The 16917-nt window shown below is 46.0% G+C and overlaps 2 protein-coding genes across 5 annotated transcripts in view; one reads left to right on the top strand and one right to left on the bottom strand.

Annotated features, from left to right (window-relative positions):
• Nucleotides 1–4515: 4515 nt before the first annotated feature.
• Nucleotides 4516–6307, top strand: GPRIN1 (G protein regulated inducer of neurite outgrowth 1). Its single transcript, XM_061621961.1, has one exon. It carries the CDS (start codon nt 4553–4555, stop codon nt 6305–6307), a length of 1755 nt encoding a protein of 584 aa, XP_061477945.1. The 5' UTR covers nt 4516–4552.
• A 5960-nt stretch (nt 6308–12267) lies between these two features.
• The window catches only part of CDHR2 (cadherin related family member 2), a 42288-nt gene continuing 37638 nt past the window's right edge, over nt 12268–16917 (bottom strand). For all 4 annotated transcript variants that reach the window (XM_061617539.1, XM_061617542.1, XM_061617540.1 and 1 more), the window contains 4 exons: nt 16424–16537; nt 15657–15731; nt 15235–15301; nt 12268–13467 (listed from right to left, as the gene is read on the bottom strand). In XM_061617539.1, coding sequence (XP_061473523.1) covers nt 13312–13467; nt 15235–15301; nt 15657–15731; nt 16424–16537 — 412 coding nt within the window. In that variant the 3' untranslated portion in view covers nt 12268–13311. The remainder of the gene's footprint in view (nt 13468–15234; nt 15302–15656; nt 15732–16423; nt 16538–16917) is intronic.

Below are 16917 nucleotides of genomic sequence, written 5' to 3'. Positions count from 1 at the left end.
GAGGCTGTGGTGTGCTGTGTGTCTCTCTACGTGTAGAAGACGCTCAGTTGTAAGGCAATGTGCCTGTCCCCTGAAAACCTCTGTCCCAAGAATCCATTTCTTCTTGAAACCATTCAGCCAGGAAATGTACAGTTTTGCTAATGTTCTCTGATGGACTAGCTATATTTTAACGGAGCCACTCCCAATGCTGTTTTGAAAACTGAAATCCCACTTTGAAAGGGAGGAGTTTTGGGGTGAGAAGCAGTGAAAATTGTTTCTCTACTACATCCTTCTTGCAAGCAGCCCCCCCCACTTTACATGTAATATGTAGCTAGCTCTGAAACAGGGAACTTTCAGCTCAAATCTGGTGCTCTGAGAACCAGATGACAAGGTATGGGCATTGTACTAAGATCCTTTTCACATGGCAAACCTTTTTGTTTTTGCCATTTGTTGTGAATATTTTTCTGAGTGGGAGCATGAGAATACCTCTACATGGTAACAACCTCCATATGGAGCCATTTTAAATGGTGTTAAAATGACTGCACACAAGGTCTTAGTCTCAGCATGTTAAAAGCCATAATAATAATCAGTTTATATTCTGTTTATGTAAGACATAAGACATATCATGCATAGACAAAAATGTGTGTGTTCTGTGATTGTACTGCACAAATTTGGAATTTGTAACTGAGCAAAGTATTTTGTTTCTTTTTTTAAAGCAAGTTTCTAGTCCTTAAGATCTCAAAGAGAAGCTTGAGGGTATGTGGGGAATGCCTGCTGAGATCTCAGAAGAGGAAGCTGTCAAAGTTTATTTTTAGTGTTCGTAGGACAATGATTCAGTAGCCTGAGAGCACTTTTCTCTTTCCCATGAGAGACAGAATTAGTGATATTGAATTAAGCATGTATCAGCAATGTCAGTTGCAGAACTAAGCATCTCTTTGTGCAGAATTTGGTTCTGGAGAGTTTAAGCTGCCTTCACGTAAAAGTTTGATTTTTATTCTTTCTCTAAATCTTCATAATTGTAGGCAATGATCATGTATTTTGCTTTATTATATGAATGTGGTTTGAAGGAAAAGAATGAATAGGGCTAGATTTCACAATGGCTCAGTAGTTGCTTCAAATGTTGTTTGAAGTCTATCTTCATTTGTGGCATGCACTGCTTTCTTTTCTGCTGACTGTAGAAAGATGTGGAGTAGTCTGATTAAAGTCTTTTGGTATTCTAGACTATAAAACTCTTACCTGTGATCTTGCTCTGGTCTGCATAACTGATATGAAGACATCTGCTTTGAGGGTTTCAAAAAAGGGTATCTTGCTATAGTTTGGTTTCTCTGGAGGGCACTGGCATTCCTCAAAGAATATAAAACATAAGAAGAGTCTTGCTGGATCAGTCCAATGGTCCATCTAGTCCAGCATCCTGTTCTCACAGCGGCCAACCAAATGCCCGTGGGAAGCCCAAAAAGCAGAACCTGAGCGCAATTGCTAAGGGTCAGGTTGCATGTTGAAAATGTATGCAGGACTACATCTGTTTTACAACGTGCCACATCTAGAGGGGGAACCTTTTAGATGCAAAGAACGACAATGTATGTCATATAGTGTTTTGTACATTAATTTAAGGTGCTCCTAACAGCTCTCTTGGGGACATAAGCAGCTACTTTGCACCAAGCACCTCTAGCCTAGTATTGTCTTCTCTGAGTGGCGGTGAATCTCCTGAGTCTCAGGCAGAGAAGGATCTTTCCCATGTCATCTGCTGCCTAATCCTTTTGAAAAGAGATGCCAGCAGTGGAACTGGGGGCCTTTTTCATGCAAAGCATGTGCTGTCCACCTACAGTCTCTTCCTAAAGTTCCCTGAAGTTCACCTCCCCTCTTATCAACCCTCCAACCTCTGCTTGATCCCAGTTTGAAACCTGGTTTGCTCTCAAGGACTTCAGAGCTTGAATCAGTAACATGGGCTGGGGCTGGAATAGTTGAGCAAGCTATCTAGGAGTGTGTGTACTTGGGCTTTAGAGCCCTCTTCTGGCACAAAAGGGACTGTAAGTGCGCATCATTGACACCTGTGACTAGTGGGCAGTATGAGCCTCTAGCCCGGTATAAGTAAAAGGCAGCTGACCAACTAAGCAGTATCTTCTGCTTAAACCGAGAGCCAGTGTGGTGTAGTGTTTAAGGTGCTGGACTACGTCCTGAGAGACCAGGGTTCGAATCCCCACACAGTTCATATCAAAAACATTTCCACAGAGTTTGTGGCATGTTCAAATGGGATGGTGCTGGAGCTGATAATACAGTGTTACAATGGGATTTCTGCTATTTGCTCACTGTTAACACACCACCTCCAGACCAAATGTCTCTTCTCCGTTGTCACCATGGAATCTCTGAAGGCTTCGGCACCAAAATATATGTGCACAAATTGTGCTGCCAGCTTGTGTGTGCAAATGTTGCAGGAGATTATTGCAGCAGCCAGCTGTTTAGTCAAAAGTGTGTGCAATTTTTGGTGACATTGAAACAACTATAGACCTGATCTTGTTTGTTCATTTCTAGGCATAACTTTTGGGGGAAAATCAGATTCCTTGAACTGTGGCAGAGCTGAGCAAATAGCAAACCTCTTAACTTCATAAGACTAGCTGCCTCCACCATTATCCTTGTTCCAAATCTCCCAACTAATTAATTGAATGAATCAGCTGCCATCCTCAGAAGTTTATCTGAATATATGATTATCTGAATGTTATGTGATGTTTCCTGTACCGTTCAGGTAAAGGTGCTTGTTTTCTGGGGACTAATGCAGTATCGTGAAAGTAAGGCTGAGGTGTGAATCAGGAAGTCATTGGTTAAAATCCTGCCTCTACCATGTATTTTGTATATGGCCTTAGGCAAACTAAGGGTCTCTTAGGCTCAGCCTCCCATCTACAAAATGGGGATCTCTCTGCTTGTACTGCCTTCAAGTCGATTCTGACTTACGGCGACCCTGTGAATAGGGTTTTCATGAGGCTGAGAGGCAGTGACTGGCCCATGGTCACCCAGTGAGTTTCATGGCTGTGTGGGGATTCAAATCCTGGTCTCCCAGGTCGTAGTCCAACACCTTAACCACTATGCCAACAATACTGATTTACCTTATTGGATTGTTGTAAGGATTTATGAAATAATACATGTGAATTCTGATTAGTGTGTTAGGCTCTTTGGGTCCCTATAAAGGTCACATCTTACATTTAAGAAGCAACACATTAGAAAGCAAAAATGAGCTTTCTGTTTGTTATTGATGCACTTCTCTAAACCTTTCAGAAGATGTAGAATGGTTCAGCTGTTATTGGAAGGTGTATATAACAAATTGACCAAATAAGCAGGGTGCACTGCCTGGATATAGCCCAATGGTGCCAAGGAATGAGGAAGGCAAAGAAGGAACCCAGGGACGAGGAAAGGGATGTGGAGAATGGTATTCGATAACAAGGAAAATCTGTGGACAAGGAGCAGTAGCCATAGGAGATGGTGCTGTGCAGGTTGTTCTGTCAGTGCAAGGATTTCTCCTTATGCACCAGAACAATATCCTATCCTCTCCCTGCACGCTAGAGATATGAAGGCCGGGGGGGGGGAACCTGGAAAATTTCAAGGGAAAATGTTTTCCCCCTGTTTTCCCCCCAATTTGGGGGGGGGAAACCAGAAACATTCGGGGGGGGATCTGATTTCCCCCCCCCCGGCCTTCAGATTTCTACTACACACACCCTAAATCTGTTCTGGTTTTTTTCCCACCCCTCCAGAGCAGATTTGAGGATGGTGTGGGTTCCACATGGGGGAGGGGAGGGGGTTAAATCCCATTGCATTAGCACTAGCCCTTGCAGTAGTTCATTTTTTAGTGAATACCTCCCCATGGGCACATCCAGACTGTTGTCATTTTCAGATGAGATTCAGTCACATACTGGCAGATTCAGGCTGCACGTTCACAGTTCATTGGGAGGTCTTGTGCAACAAACCCGCTTTCTCAAAAGATCAAAGTGTTTACTATAACGAAAATGAACTTGAAAGTGTGCGATAATGCTTACTTTGATGCAACACCAGCTAACCTCCCCACAAACAAATCAGAATGAATATTCATTAAATAGCCAACTTCATCTAATCTCCCTGCAAATGAATTAGGATGGATGCTCAATAAGCAGGGTGTCTGAAAGCACCCTGTGTCCCCATATCCTAATCCTTTAAAAGCCCTGTCTGACCACTTTCTGGTTGCTGAACCTTTACATTATAACACACGTTTGGCATGTTTTCCAAGCTTTTTCTTTGCAAATATGAAGACCAAAAACTTGCTTTTTAAAAAAAGGAAGAAAGCAACCTTCTGAGACTGTTCAGCATGCCAAGTTCTGTTTCAGCTAGTAGATTCTGTGCTTGTGCGGTAAGTCTACAATGTGCCAGATAAACTTAGATTACACCAGGGAACCAAGACTCAGAAGGTGCAAATAGTTTTGAGCTGATGGTTTTTCCAGTGTGTTTCCAGCATAGGCATAACTTTCATCTGCCTCCCCCCCACTTTTATCTCTCCATGTAGAGTCCTCCAAGAGAGGTGCCTGAAATAGTATGGCAGAAGCTTCATCTCGAAATGGGCAGTGCTAAAGAGCCAGAGACGCTGCAGTTATTGAACCAAGAAGCAGTTCCAGAAGATGCTGCCCAGCCCAGCCCCAGCTCACCTTGCAGTCAGGAGAAAGACAGCTGCCTCCAAAACATCAGATGTGACAGAGATCTCACCATGAGGAACTGCTGTGTGAATGATCTTGGTACTAACGTCGGCAGCCAAGACGACACCATGGTGGACAACCCAAACCAGAAGGAGAAGGCGCCTACTGTAGAAGCAAAGCCTTCTATGGAACTAGCTGCTGCCACAGATATTGTGGTACTAAAAGATGCAGGTACTGGAGGGACCACATTGGAAGGGGAAGGAGAAATAGCAGCCCATCATGATTTGCGGCACAACAGCAAGCAGGGCATGAGCTTGAAGGATCTTCCCAGTACCTGCAACCCTCTGGAAAGTAAAGCCAGCCCTGTTGCTGGAGAAGCAACATGTAGTCATCTCCCGGCAGAGCCTTGCCTAAAGGGAGCCAATAAGGATCCATCCAGTGCACCAGCCTCCCTGAAACATGTTGCTTTTCTTGAACCAACCAAAAAAAAAGTTGAGTCAGAGAGCATCAGAGCAGGAACAGTACATTCCAAGGCTGGTCTAACACTTCCATCGTGCCTGCAAAACGTAAGCCAAGGACAGCTGGATGCCTCTAAGGGAGATACGTCACACTTTGGCAGTGATGTCTGTGAAGCAGGGAACCTCTTGAGTGAAGGGTGTGGAGATCTCCTTGCATCAGCAGCTACCAAGGCATCTATTCACGTGGGAGCTAAAGCCACGCCAGGGAAGTCGGGCAGACTGGTTACAGAAATGGACCAGTTGGGTCATAGCGGGGAAGCGAGGTTCCCTGCTCTGGAAACTAACATGGGTGGGGGCTCCAATATAGTGCCAGGAATCCTTGCTGCTACTGTTCCTCATGAAGTCAAACACCAGGGGGTATCAGGTGAGTCACAGACAACTCCAGGTGAAGTCGCCAACGAGACAGCAGCGCTCAGAGAAGCAACACCCTCCAGTCTCAAGGATCAAAACAGAGCTCAGGAACAACAAAAACCAGGAGCAGCCAGCACAGCTATGAATGAGGAGTGCATACTGGATGTCAAGATGAGGTCTGGGGAACTTGTTGCCAAGACCTGCTCCTTTGAGGTCACTCCTCCCCAGCAAGATGCTGGGACTCAAGCTGACAATCGTGTGTCTTTGGTGTCAGTGGCCGTCAGCCCCATCAACCCACCTGATGGTTCTGCAGCCTTCACTTTCCATGCCAGAGGCTTGGGGGCCTCCTCTCTGAAAAGCCCTGGCCCAGAGCAGAAACCAGCTAAGAAAGATGTGGAAATGCAAGTGTCCATCCCAGTGGAGACCAGGTCAGTGGCCACTGGCCCCATGACTCCTGTGACCAAATCCCCACAAGCATCCTATCCTGAGGTGCACGTTAAAGGGGCCCAAGAAGAGACACCAGAGCCTGTGAGGGAAGTCAGTTGGGATGAGAAGGGGATGACATGGGAAGTGTACGGTGCCTCCATGGAGGTGGAGGTGCTGGGCATGGCCATCCAAAAGCACCTGGAGAAGCAGATTGAAGAGCATGGCCGGCAAATGGTGATGACTCCTCAGAGCACCCGTGCCAGCTCCATCAAGGGGGCTCCCCACAAGGGTGAGATCAAGAGGCAGCCTAGTGTGTTCAGGGCACTCCTACAGAACATGCGACGGCCTCGCTGCTGCTCCCGAGGAGGCCCAGCTGTGGAGTGAAGATGGCCTGTGGCCAACTCTTGGGTTTTGTTACGTAGTTTCTCAGGCAATGTGTGGGATGGTCCCTTTTTCAATCCCCAGCATTAGGATGCTTGGCCCCAGGACGTCTCCTGAAAATGCTGGCCAAGTACTATATTGCAGGGGTAGCAGAAAGAGCACCTTGCAAAGTTCTGCTGGGCACCATTTGGAAGGTCAGGCATAAAGTGGCTTATTTTCAGTGCTGTCCATCCGATTGTCAGCATGTCTCAAAACCACTTCTACACCAGCCCTCAGCCATGAGGTTTTTTCCAGTCCAGCTGTTAAAGGGCTGAAACACATAAAGAAAAGCAGCAGCCTTAGTTCTAAATTCACAGGAAGTTATGAAGTTTAACCCCCTGACCCAAGGCAGGATTGCCCCTGCAACAGATCTCTTCCCTGAACTTAATTCAGAAAATGTGCATTGTCACCTGAACAAACAACAATCAGGGATGGGTTCCTTTTTCTTTTTTGAGGGGGTGGGTAGTCTGGCACAAGCAACTGTCTGTCATAAATATGTGTAGTGTAAATGGAGATCACTGTACTGACAGCATCTTACCCTGGGTCTACAATGGGTTAGTCCAGAGGCTTCCAAACTGCGGTCCACGGACCACCAATAGTCCATGAGCTTCATTCAACTCATCTGTAGCATGTCTGTAAACATAGAATTAAAAATCATACAGCATCTGGGAGAGTGCATTACAATTGCTACAACAGGCAGAAAAATAATTAAGTGGTCCACCAAGACCATTAGAAATTTTCAAGTGGCCCATGGAGGAAAAAGGTTTGGGACCCACTGGTTAGTCCTAGGGGCTGCCAGGTCACAGCTTAGAGAACATATGTATAGCCCCAATGCAGTAGGTGAAGCAGCCATGATAGTTTCTTCTCCACATTCTTCCTCGGTCCTGTTGTCTGCCCCCACCCACCCCACTTCCTACAATTGATAGGACTTCAGGTGGGCCACACAGCAAGTGTGGGAGAAGGTGAACCTGACAAGATCAGGCAAGGATGGGCAGAAGAAGCTATGGCTGTCTTCCAAATGTGAAGCTACATGCTTTCGGAGAAGGGACTACAACTGAGAGGAAGAGCACATGCTTGACATATGGAGGGTCCCAAGTTCTATCTCTCTATTTCCTGTGGCAGATGGTGAAGACCCTTCCCTGCCTGAGAGCCTAGAGAGGCACTGCACTCCTTTGCCAACCTGGTGCCCTCCTAGTATTTGGATTGCAACTCCCCATAAGCCCCAGCCACCACAGGTCCAAAATGTCTGGAGGATACCAGGTTGGAAAAGGCTGAAATAGACAATACTAGGCTGCTAGATGGGACTTATAGTGTGACCTGGAATAAGACAGGTTTCTTTATCTTATGTCCTCTAGGTTGCAACCTGACAACCTTAGCTAAAGCTGATCTACACATTAAGGCTAACTGGGACTATACCATTTCAGATGCCATGTGTGTCTATATATTTAAAAACCAAAACTGTCCTGGACTTGAAAAATGAGAGGTTCTAGCACAGCTCTCTGCCGGTATCTTTCATTCTATATCCACAATGCTCTGGAAGCAGCAGAAGCCTCCACAATGATTTCTAGAAGTCTAGGCTTTAATTTAGGGGCAGCATGGAAGCATTCTGATGGGCATTTTTGGATACAGAAAGAATGATCATATATCAGATCTTGAAAAAGTCATTCAACTGTACAAATTTAAACAAAGTAAGCAAGTTTGCAAATACTGTTGCATAATTTTGATGAATTTTCTTGCTGTGGAAATAAATTACTACTTTGCATGTGGGACATTAGCTTAAGAGTAACTGGGTTCATCCAAGTGCAGAAGAGAATTTAGAAGAACTATTTACTCTCTTCCTTACTATACTCTTGAGCTTTGCCTGCATCCTTGCAAGTCTATTCAAGCCTGGCCACTCAGATTCCCCTTTGCATAGATTTTGTATGGAATCTTTGCATAGATTTTGAAGTCAGTTCATGGTCATGCTGGATTCTCAGTAACAGCTTGATTGGCCAAAGAGCTCTGCTGAGTTCCAGTGGTGGCATCTTGGATTACAGGCCAAGATGCTGATGCCACCATACAACCAACTTGCCTGAGAAACGACTCATTTGGAAGGATCCATGTCTTGTGTGAGAGAGTGTGGTTAGATGCGTGCTCTGGTGTGTGTGCGTGTGAGCGTGCGTGTCTTTGCCTCTTTGCAGTTGATGCTTTTTTTTTTCCCCAGGGAGCAAAGAGGTCTGTTTCCATGAGAAACATGGCTAATTTTTATGTTCCTGACTTTTTCAAGAGATCTGGGTGGGTTGGGGTATTTTATTCGTATGTGTTGTAATATGGGGGCTTTTTAAAAACTCTCTTTACTCTGTTGTGTTTACTCTGAATCAGGTTCTTGTTTCTCTTAAAGTGTCTTGAAGATGCTATTTCCTTTTTTTCTGCCTCCCCTGTTCCCCACCCTTGCCCTCCATATTTTATGCTTTGGGATTTGGGATTTTGTGGCTTTCCCCCTAAGCAATGGAATTTGAGAAGGGTTTGATGGGACAGATTATTTGATACTGTGAATAAAAGGAGAGCAGGGGACTCTTTCATAGTTAAAACAAAGATTCCTTTTTTGGAGATGAGTTCCTTCCTCCAGAGTAAGTGCACTAGGTATACTTGTTTCAAGGATGCTTCCAGTTGTGAAATGTAGAGTGCCAAAAACTGATACACCTACACACTTTTGGTAGAGTCGGAGTGTCTCTGCTGTTTGTAGTACTATCCCAATTTTGCCAGAAGACTTCATGTTGATTTCTGTTTACAAATCTTCTCATCTTTCTTTGAATTATAGTTGCCAACATTTTTATCTGGCTGGACTCCTGTGTATTTAACTGTTGCCCAAAGGAGGACATTCAGATCCAGCTTTTCCCAGACTGCAAATAAAGGAAGTGGGATGGAGTTTCCAGCTGAATTTCTTTCTTTCATGGAGTCCTGTCCTCCCTGCCCCCAATGCTGGCAGCCCTACTCTATACAGTATGTAGACGCCAGGAAGTATGGGGCTTTTGTCCACAAGGGGGCAGCATTTCTGTCCCTTTAAGGATGACAACATTCAGCTGGTGTATCCCTAGCTGTCACACTGAAACACTGTGAGGAAAGCAGCTACACCCGAAGAATCTCTCTTTTCCCCAGAGCTCTCTTAGATCAGGGGCAATGCTCCATATCCATGCCCCATCATCTTAGACCTCTAGCTATGATGGCTGGGTCTGATGGGAGTCAGAGTCCAATAACATCTGAAGAGACAAGTTCCCTAGCCCTGTCTTAGGAGGAACTTGCATCACTTTTACAGTGTGCTAATCCCAATCAAGGGAGGCGGAGCAGAAAATTGCTTTGAGCTGCGATGTTACTTGGCTGATAGCAGAAAGTACAAGTGACACCATAAGTGGCTTCACAAGCAACTGCTTGGGATGCAGAGTTCCTTGAGGGTGGGATGAAGTTCTCCAGACCAGCAAAAGCCACCAGCACCCAGGATTTGTGTACTGCGCTCACAATGCAGGTTGGCCAATGACAAACCCAACTAATGTGCTAAGAAGTTCTGATGGAGTTGGTGACTGTGGGGCTTTTCCTTCTCATGCCATCCCATTAAGCTGGGAAAGGCTTGCCTTAAAGCTGGATTGCCCCTGGATAGCACAGGCCAGCAGCATCATGGGCAGATCTAGGGAGAGGAGACTTCTCCACAAACAAGGAACCACACCGTCGGCTCTTTAGAAAGACCCACGAGTACCAATGCAGACAGGGAAGAGAGCGAGTGTGCCTGTCTGTTGTCCACCAGAAGAAGAGGTAGGACTCAAATCTGTTCTCTGAGGATGTACTGCACAATCTCCACCCTAACCAGGTGATGGTGAATAGGGTCTATGCTCTTGCCAGTTTGTGCTGAGACATTCAGCTGACACCGAGTGCAAGCGTCAATGCCAAATTTGGTTCAGCAACTCCAAATGTGGAAAGGGAAAGAACTGGTCAGATACTGTCACTGTATTAGCAAAAGCTCTGCCTGCATAAACTGTGTCTAGTTCAGATAGCCAGTATAGTTCTCCTTTGGGAATAAGTTAATATGTACGGGAGGCATTTGTTGCAGCCAGCTGATGGTATAGGAATCCCTACAGTGCCCAGTGCTCACAAGTAGCCTTCCAATTGCATGACATGGACCAAGCCCTGTAACAGTTTAGGTGCCTTGGAGATCTGTAATCATGCTAATAAGTCTACACACAAAAAACTCAGTTTCTGGCACCAGCATTCTTCTAAGAGTGACTCGTATAACTCTGCAGAGCTATGCTGCAAGAGGCACATCTAGAACCATGCGAGTGAGGAGATGGGGAGAGGCATCCCTCTGGGACATGTCAGACCACAACTCCCAATAGCTGGCAGCATCACTGGGATATAGGATGCTGAGCATGTGTCCAGTGCCGCCGCCCCCCCAGTTACTGGGGGAATCCACAAAACTGCCGAGGATCCTTCCTGTTCCTGTGCCCTGCCTTGTGTGCTGTTCTCAGTATGGTGTTCACGTGCCATATGGATCTATAGTACCAAGCAGTGATGAGTTGTTAACAGTAACTTTGCCTCCTGGTTTCTTCCCCCATCACCAACTTCTTTATTTGTTTAGGATACATCTTGTAAACCTGGCTGTTGGATAATAAAAGTTTCTCCAAAAAATGCAACCACCCCAATATGCCCCTGCCCAGGAGGGCTTTCTTTGTGTTTGTCAAGCGCTTTGAAGGAGAGGAGGGTGGTTTTCTTCACACGCTGTTGCCAGCTCAGAATAGGTCCACTTTGCCTGGGATGGTGGTGGATGGGGAAAGTACACTGTAATGCAACATGGCAGGGCTGTCGCAAAGCTATATCTTGGGGCTCAGATTAGTGGCCCTTGCACTAGCTAGGATTGCTAGTTCTTTCATAAGGAGGGTTTGCTTGAGTTTCAAGTTTGATCCTACAGAATTAAGGGACTAGGCCCAAAGCTCTGCATTTTTAACATGCTCCAGGTTTCTCTAGCATTTCCAATGGATGCATACAAGCTTTGTGAACTAATCTCCAAATATGGTGATTCCGTCTCTTGATCTAAGCTGCCAGGGCATAAGCTGTGCCAACAGGCTTACATGTTACGGGCACCATTTGCAAGGCAGCCATTCAGGTAACTTCCAGTTACAGTAGGGCCCCGCATTACAGCGTTCCACTTTAAGGCATTCCGCTGATGCAGCGCCTTTCATTTTCAATTTTAAAGGATTTTTTCTCCCTTTTGCGACGTTTTGCGCCGTTTTCAAGTCATTTTTGCGCAACGCAGCCCATTAAAGTCAATGGGGTTCCACTTTATGACATTTTCTGATTTATGGCGGGGGTCCGGAATGGAACCCGCCGTATAAGTGGGGCCCTACTGTATTATGAAAGGGCAGCAAAATGTTAAGTATTTAATTTAGTAAGGCTTTATTTTTATACCTACAGAGAACTGCTTGTGGGATTTTCCCCTCAGGTGCCAAAATTCCTTGGCTGGCTTTCATTATTTTGTACCTTGATGGGAACAGGGTTCCACCTCAGGCAGCAGGAGGGCTTGAGCTGTCCCTGACAAAAAGGCAGCCACCTCTTAAAGTCCAGAGTTCGATTTCCAGTTCTGTCCAATGTGTTTTACAGCCATTTGACTGAGGAAAATACTTACTCTGTTTGCCTTTCTTAGAAAACTAATTTGGAGATCAGTATGGCTTAGGCGGCCTCAAGCCACTATCCATGATGAGCTCAAAGTGGAAGTACTCAGCACTGATTGTGCATGAATGTGGGCTACAAGTCATATGGTGTCACACATCACATTAAACCACAGTTAAAAACAAACTATGAACGCACAGTGTACTGGTGCATGCTGCTGAAAAGTTTTCGCTCTGCTCCTGCCGTGCCACGGACAAAACAAGGCAGAATCTGGTTTGTTGTTTGCTGAATATTTATTTTGAAGGTAGGCATGCTTCACACAACCATGCACATTGGAAACCAGTTCAAAGCATACTGCCGAAAGGACCGACAATGGGATTTGGGGGAAAGTTGAGTTCCGACAACCATCAAGCAAAATACAGAGAGGCACAAGGCACATGTTTGCCCCACAACCTGAACCCATTCCTAGTTTTTCCAGTTTTGCAATCATTAACATTACCATTTGATGAATGTTGTGAAGCAAGATACCTTTATCATAGCCCAACACTGAGCACCAGGTTCTTTGTAGTGGCACATCTTCCTTGCCACAACGAAGAGATGGTACCCACTGGCAACGTTTCCCCCTCATATGCTTCTCGACCCAACCACACATCAAAGATGTTGCAATAACCAGCAAAGCAGCCCCACAGTGGTTGGTGCTCAGGGAGGACATCTGGGCCTAGATAGGCTTCATCCCTAGAACCCCACAATAAGCTTTTCTGCGAGGATTTCCAGAGGAATACACAAGCCTGGGTTATTGTCTTGGAAAAAGAAAAGGTGAGCCCAGGATATGCTTTTATCACAGGTGGTGCACAGGAAGCTGAATGTGCTATCTGGTCACTAGTGTTGCATGATGTCTGGGCAAACGTGGTAAGAGGCCCCTGCCCTTAGCAGGGTTAGTGGTGGCATGAGATAGCACAGAGCTGCACAGTACAGGTTCTGTGCCTAGAGGCTGGAAACTATTCAGAACTGCCATTTCCTGCCCTGTCTCCAATGAGAAGTGGTATTTTGCATCCTAGTTTTTGAACATGTGATAGTAGATACATTTGGCTGACACTACCTAGCTTGGTAGGCACTTACAACCTCTTCCATCTTCTTGATGGATGTGGTATCTCATTTTAGTTTGAGCCAGGCTCATTCCTGCTTCGGATGCAGGCCTGGAGTTAATTCAGACAATCACAAGCCATGGATTAAAAAGCATTCCCCATGAGTTCATTAACAGTTGCAATGTCTCCAGGCTGTATGCAAGTCCTGCTCATGAGTGGCTGTTCCTCTGCCAGGAGGAGACAGTGCAATCAGAGATCGGTGGTGTCCAAGGAGGGGTTCTCGAAGGTCAAACTCTTGTTCTTGAGATGCCCCAGTTGCTCTGGCTTGTCTTTGTTATGGCTTTCTAAGGCAGCTTTCAAGGGCTCCTTCCAGCCATTTGCTTGGTATCGAGCATCTGCTTTGTGCTGGTGGGGAAAAAGAGCACACACATTTAGAATCTGGCTCCACTATGTAGTGAGCAGTAGATGTCATCATATCCTTGGATTATTGGGTGGATTCTTGTCACTCCAAGAGCCGTGATATTGAGAGAGAAAGAGGAGCCACCCCCCATAAGCACCTGTTTCCTGTGCTGTAGTACCTGAATCCGTACATGTGAAAGCTGGAAAGTAGGTCTAAACAGAGATGATCCTTTGGGGAAGACTGGGAAGAGGAGGCCTAGTGTGGTGTGGCTGACATAACTCCTGTTCACCATAGAAGGTTGGAGTTTTCATGGTGCTCAAAAACCCAATTTCTTTAGCTCCGTTGCAGCTAGTTGACTATAGCACAGCAAAGCGGATGGCTATGAGACTTTCCAGGCCCTGCACTCACACAGGCCTTTGAAGAAAGCCAAGCACAATGCTGCAAACATTTGACATGTGGTACAGAAGGTGCTTGCCAAAGGTGTACATGGTACCCTGCAATGCCTGTTACTGATCCTTGCTGTGGATCGGAAGGGCCCCTTTGAGGCCTGCAAACAGTGATATTGTAAGGCTGGACACCTTGTGGGGTATGCCTGACTGAGCGAGAATACATAAGTATAGCTGGTTCACACCTGTAGTAGGCCAACTGACCTGCATTAGCATTGGAATAAGTCGCACTGGCTTATCTGTGTCAGCTCAGCACACTGGGTGTGGCCTCTAGTCATGGTCATAAGGCCCACTGCCTGGCATTTGGACGGGCAGGCCAGAGGCTCTCTCCAAAACAAAAAAGGAGATAAAGGGAGGCCCTGACAGACAAGGATGGGACAGCAGACCACAAACTGTTCCCCCGTTTACTGTGCTAAGGCCTGGTCAACATATGCATCAGAATAAGGTGGTAGAACCCTGAGATGGCAGAGTGGACTATACCACTTCAGACTGTGGGGGGGATCACATTTTAGTGCTCTCCCTCCATAAAAACTATCTGTAGTAAAAATGCAGAGACAACTATAAACAAACAGAGAGCAAGGTTCTGGCCTACCATGCTCCCTGCTGTGCTAGTTTTTACTTGCAGTGATATAAATTGCATATCCTGCCTGCAACCTGAAATGGAACAGTCCCTCCTATCACCTTCAGGTTTAACCACTCATTCTGCTGCATGTGTAGATTAGGCCTCAGATGTTTGGGAAAATGTCCTCCTTAACCTTGAAGCAGTCTATGCAATGTCTTGAGCAGACTTCCAGCAAGTGACCCCTCCAGGGATTAGAGTGCAAGACAGTCTCTGCTAATTCCTGTGGACTGGTTGCTCCACACTGCTGGCAGCTGCTGTTCTGCAACCTCCAAGAAAAAGTCAAAAGTAAAGCCTGCACCTGTATTACTATTATTCATGAAAGGAGACGGAGGCCATACACAAATGGAGGCTTGACAAACTGATACACACTTGTATTATTCATTCTAACAGCTCCCCTGTGACCAGTTTATTCCCTTTGATTATTCCACAGGTAATGCAATTGGAGATCTGACTCTATATCCATCTTTGCTTTCCCTAATCAATTTCATTCAACAGCATTGACAGATACCAGCGGCTCCCCAACCTTCCTGTTCTACAGCATGGCAGGAAATGTTGACACCCAAATTCCCATCAGGGAAAGAGCTGTCTCAACATCCTGCCTGGTTACTATTATTATTAATTATCATCATCAACATCAAATGGCAGGAACCCACACTGGCCAGGAAAATGTGCAATGGAACAGTGTCAGGTTTGGGTGTCCTCACCTTCGGTGCAGGAGCGACTGGAGCATTCTCTGGAGCATCAACCATATTCTCATCCAAGGAGTTCAGGCTGTAAAAGAGAAAGCAGCTTGGGCTGATCTGGCTGATCTGGGAGCTCTTTCTCATCCCTAGTTGCAAGTCCCCATGCTCCCCCACACACAGCAGACAGGTATCAAGGATGTAAAGCAGAGGGCACTGATGTTCACAGCATGATAGCACTGCCCTACATTGTTCATAATATCAAACATTGCAATAGGTGTGTGGAGAATTTGGTTCTCTGGCCGTTCCATGGCAAATGCAACCTTTGGGGGTTTCAGGCACTATGTATGAAATACGGCCTTTGGAAGGCGTATCAACAGCATTCATTTAATCACAGCCTGGTTCTGCACAGGAGGTTAGATGACAGGCAGGAATCAGAGTAGTACCTGGCCACTTCAAAGCTGGTGTTTTCCTCCAGGTCCAGGGAGGGGTACAAGGAGAGACCAAGCACAGGATTAGCCCTAAGAAAGAATAGTCCACAGGTGAGTTTTAATTGCTGCAAATTCAGTCCATCAGACTCTTTATTACGCAATCAACTAGCCAGCATAGAATGCCATATTATAGCACCTGACAGCCAACACACACACACACCACAAGGCCACTCGTGAATCCAACAAAAGCACACGCAATGCATCACTGATTACAACTGTCAACATGATGCACACAGCACGCCAACAGGCTTGTGGTGTTGCACAAAGTATATCACCTTTAGTGAAGGCAACCAGCACCTTTCATCTTCATTTTGCTCGCCCACATACAGCAGAACCTGAAGCTTCCAAGAGGGAAATTTAGTGATGCTTCACCAGTGGCTGGCTAAAAATCTGCATACCCCCTTGGGCATCAGACCACATCCTTTCAACTCCATAGCCCTGCTATGATTTCAAAAGTCTCAGATTCGGGTCACAGATCAATCCTTTCCCAGTTTTGTCTGAAGACACTGTGTACATCTGTCACATTGCTAAGTCAACACAGGATGAACCCAGCACATGAACTTTTATAATACAAATGTGAGTAACAGAAGGGCAAGGTGGCTACCAGGAGGCTGGCATTGGCTTACATTTCTTCCTGATTTTGCTCCTCTACAGGTCAGTGCAAATCACGCCACTTTCTCTAGCACAGCAAACTGTCCCTCTTCCCCACCTCAAAAGCATACCCTTCTGTGTTGTATTTGTTGGTCCCAGGGATGGCAGGTCCCTGTTTCACTTCAGCCGGTGAGAATTTTGAAGCCACCTTCAGGGCTTGTAAGGCCTTCAGCTTCCTCACATAACTGCAGAAAGGAAAGGGCAGATGGGGAGAACGGTGGGGAACATAAGAAGAGCTCTGCTGGAGCAGACCAAAGGCCTACTGGATCCAGTATGCTGTTTCCACTGTGGCCAACCAGATGCCTTGGGCAACCTGCAAGCAGGGTGCTGAACACAAACAACACTCTCCGCTTGTGGACCCCAGCAACAGGTATTCAAAGGCATCCTTGCCTCTGACATTGGAGATGCACTTAGCCATCCTGGCTGTTAGTCATGCCAGAGAAAGTGCTTCCCTATTTTAAGAATGCCACAAAATTAGAAGCACGTGGAATGGAATGTTTAATGGAAGAAAGGTGGCGCTACGCGTGGGATGCAGGCTACGCTGGCTTTTACACAATGTAGATGT

Source organism: Rhineura floridana, chromosome 3 (assembly GCF_030035675.1).
Source record: "Rhineura floridana isolate rRhiFlo1 chromosome 3, rRhiFlo1.hap2, whole genome shotgun sequence".
NCBI classification, from domain to species: domain Eukaryota; kingdom Metazoa; phylum Chordata; class Lepidosauria; order Squamata; family Rhineuridae; genus Rhineura; species Rhineura floridana.
Note: the sequence above shows the minus strand (reverse complement) of the source record. Positions and strands in the feature narration are given on the sequence as shown.

Coding starts and splice junctions, on each gene's coding strand:
- GPRIN1 (XM_061621961.1), top strand. CDS start 4,553: ATGGGCAGTGCTAAAGAGCCAGAGACGCTGCAGTTATTGAACCAAGAA.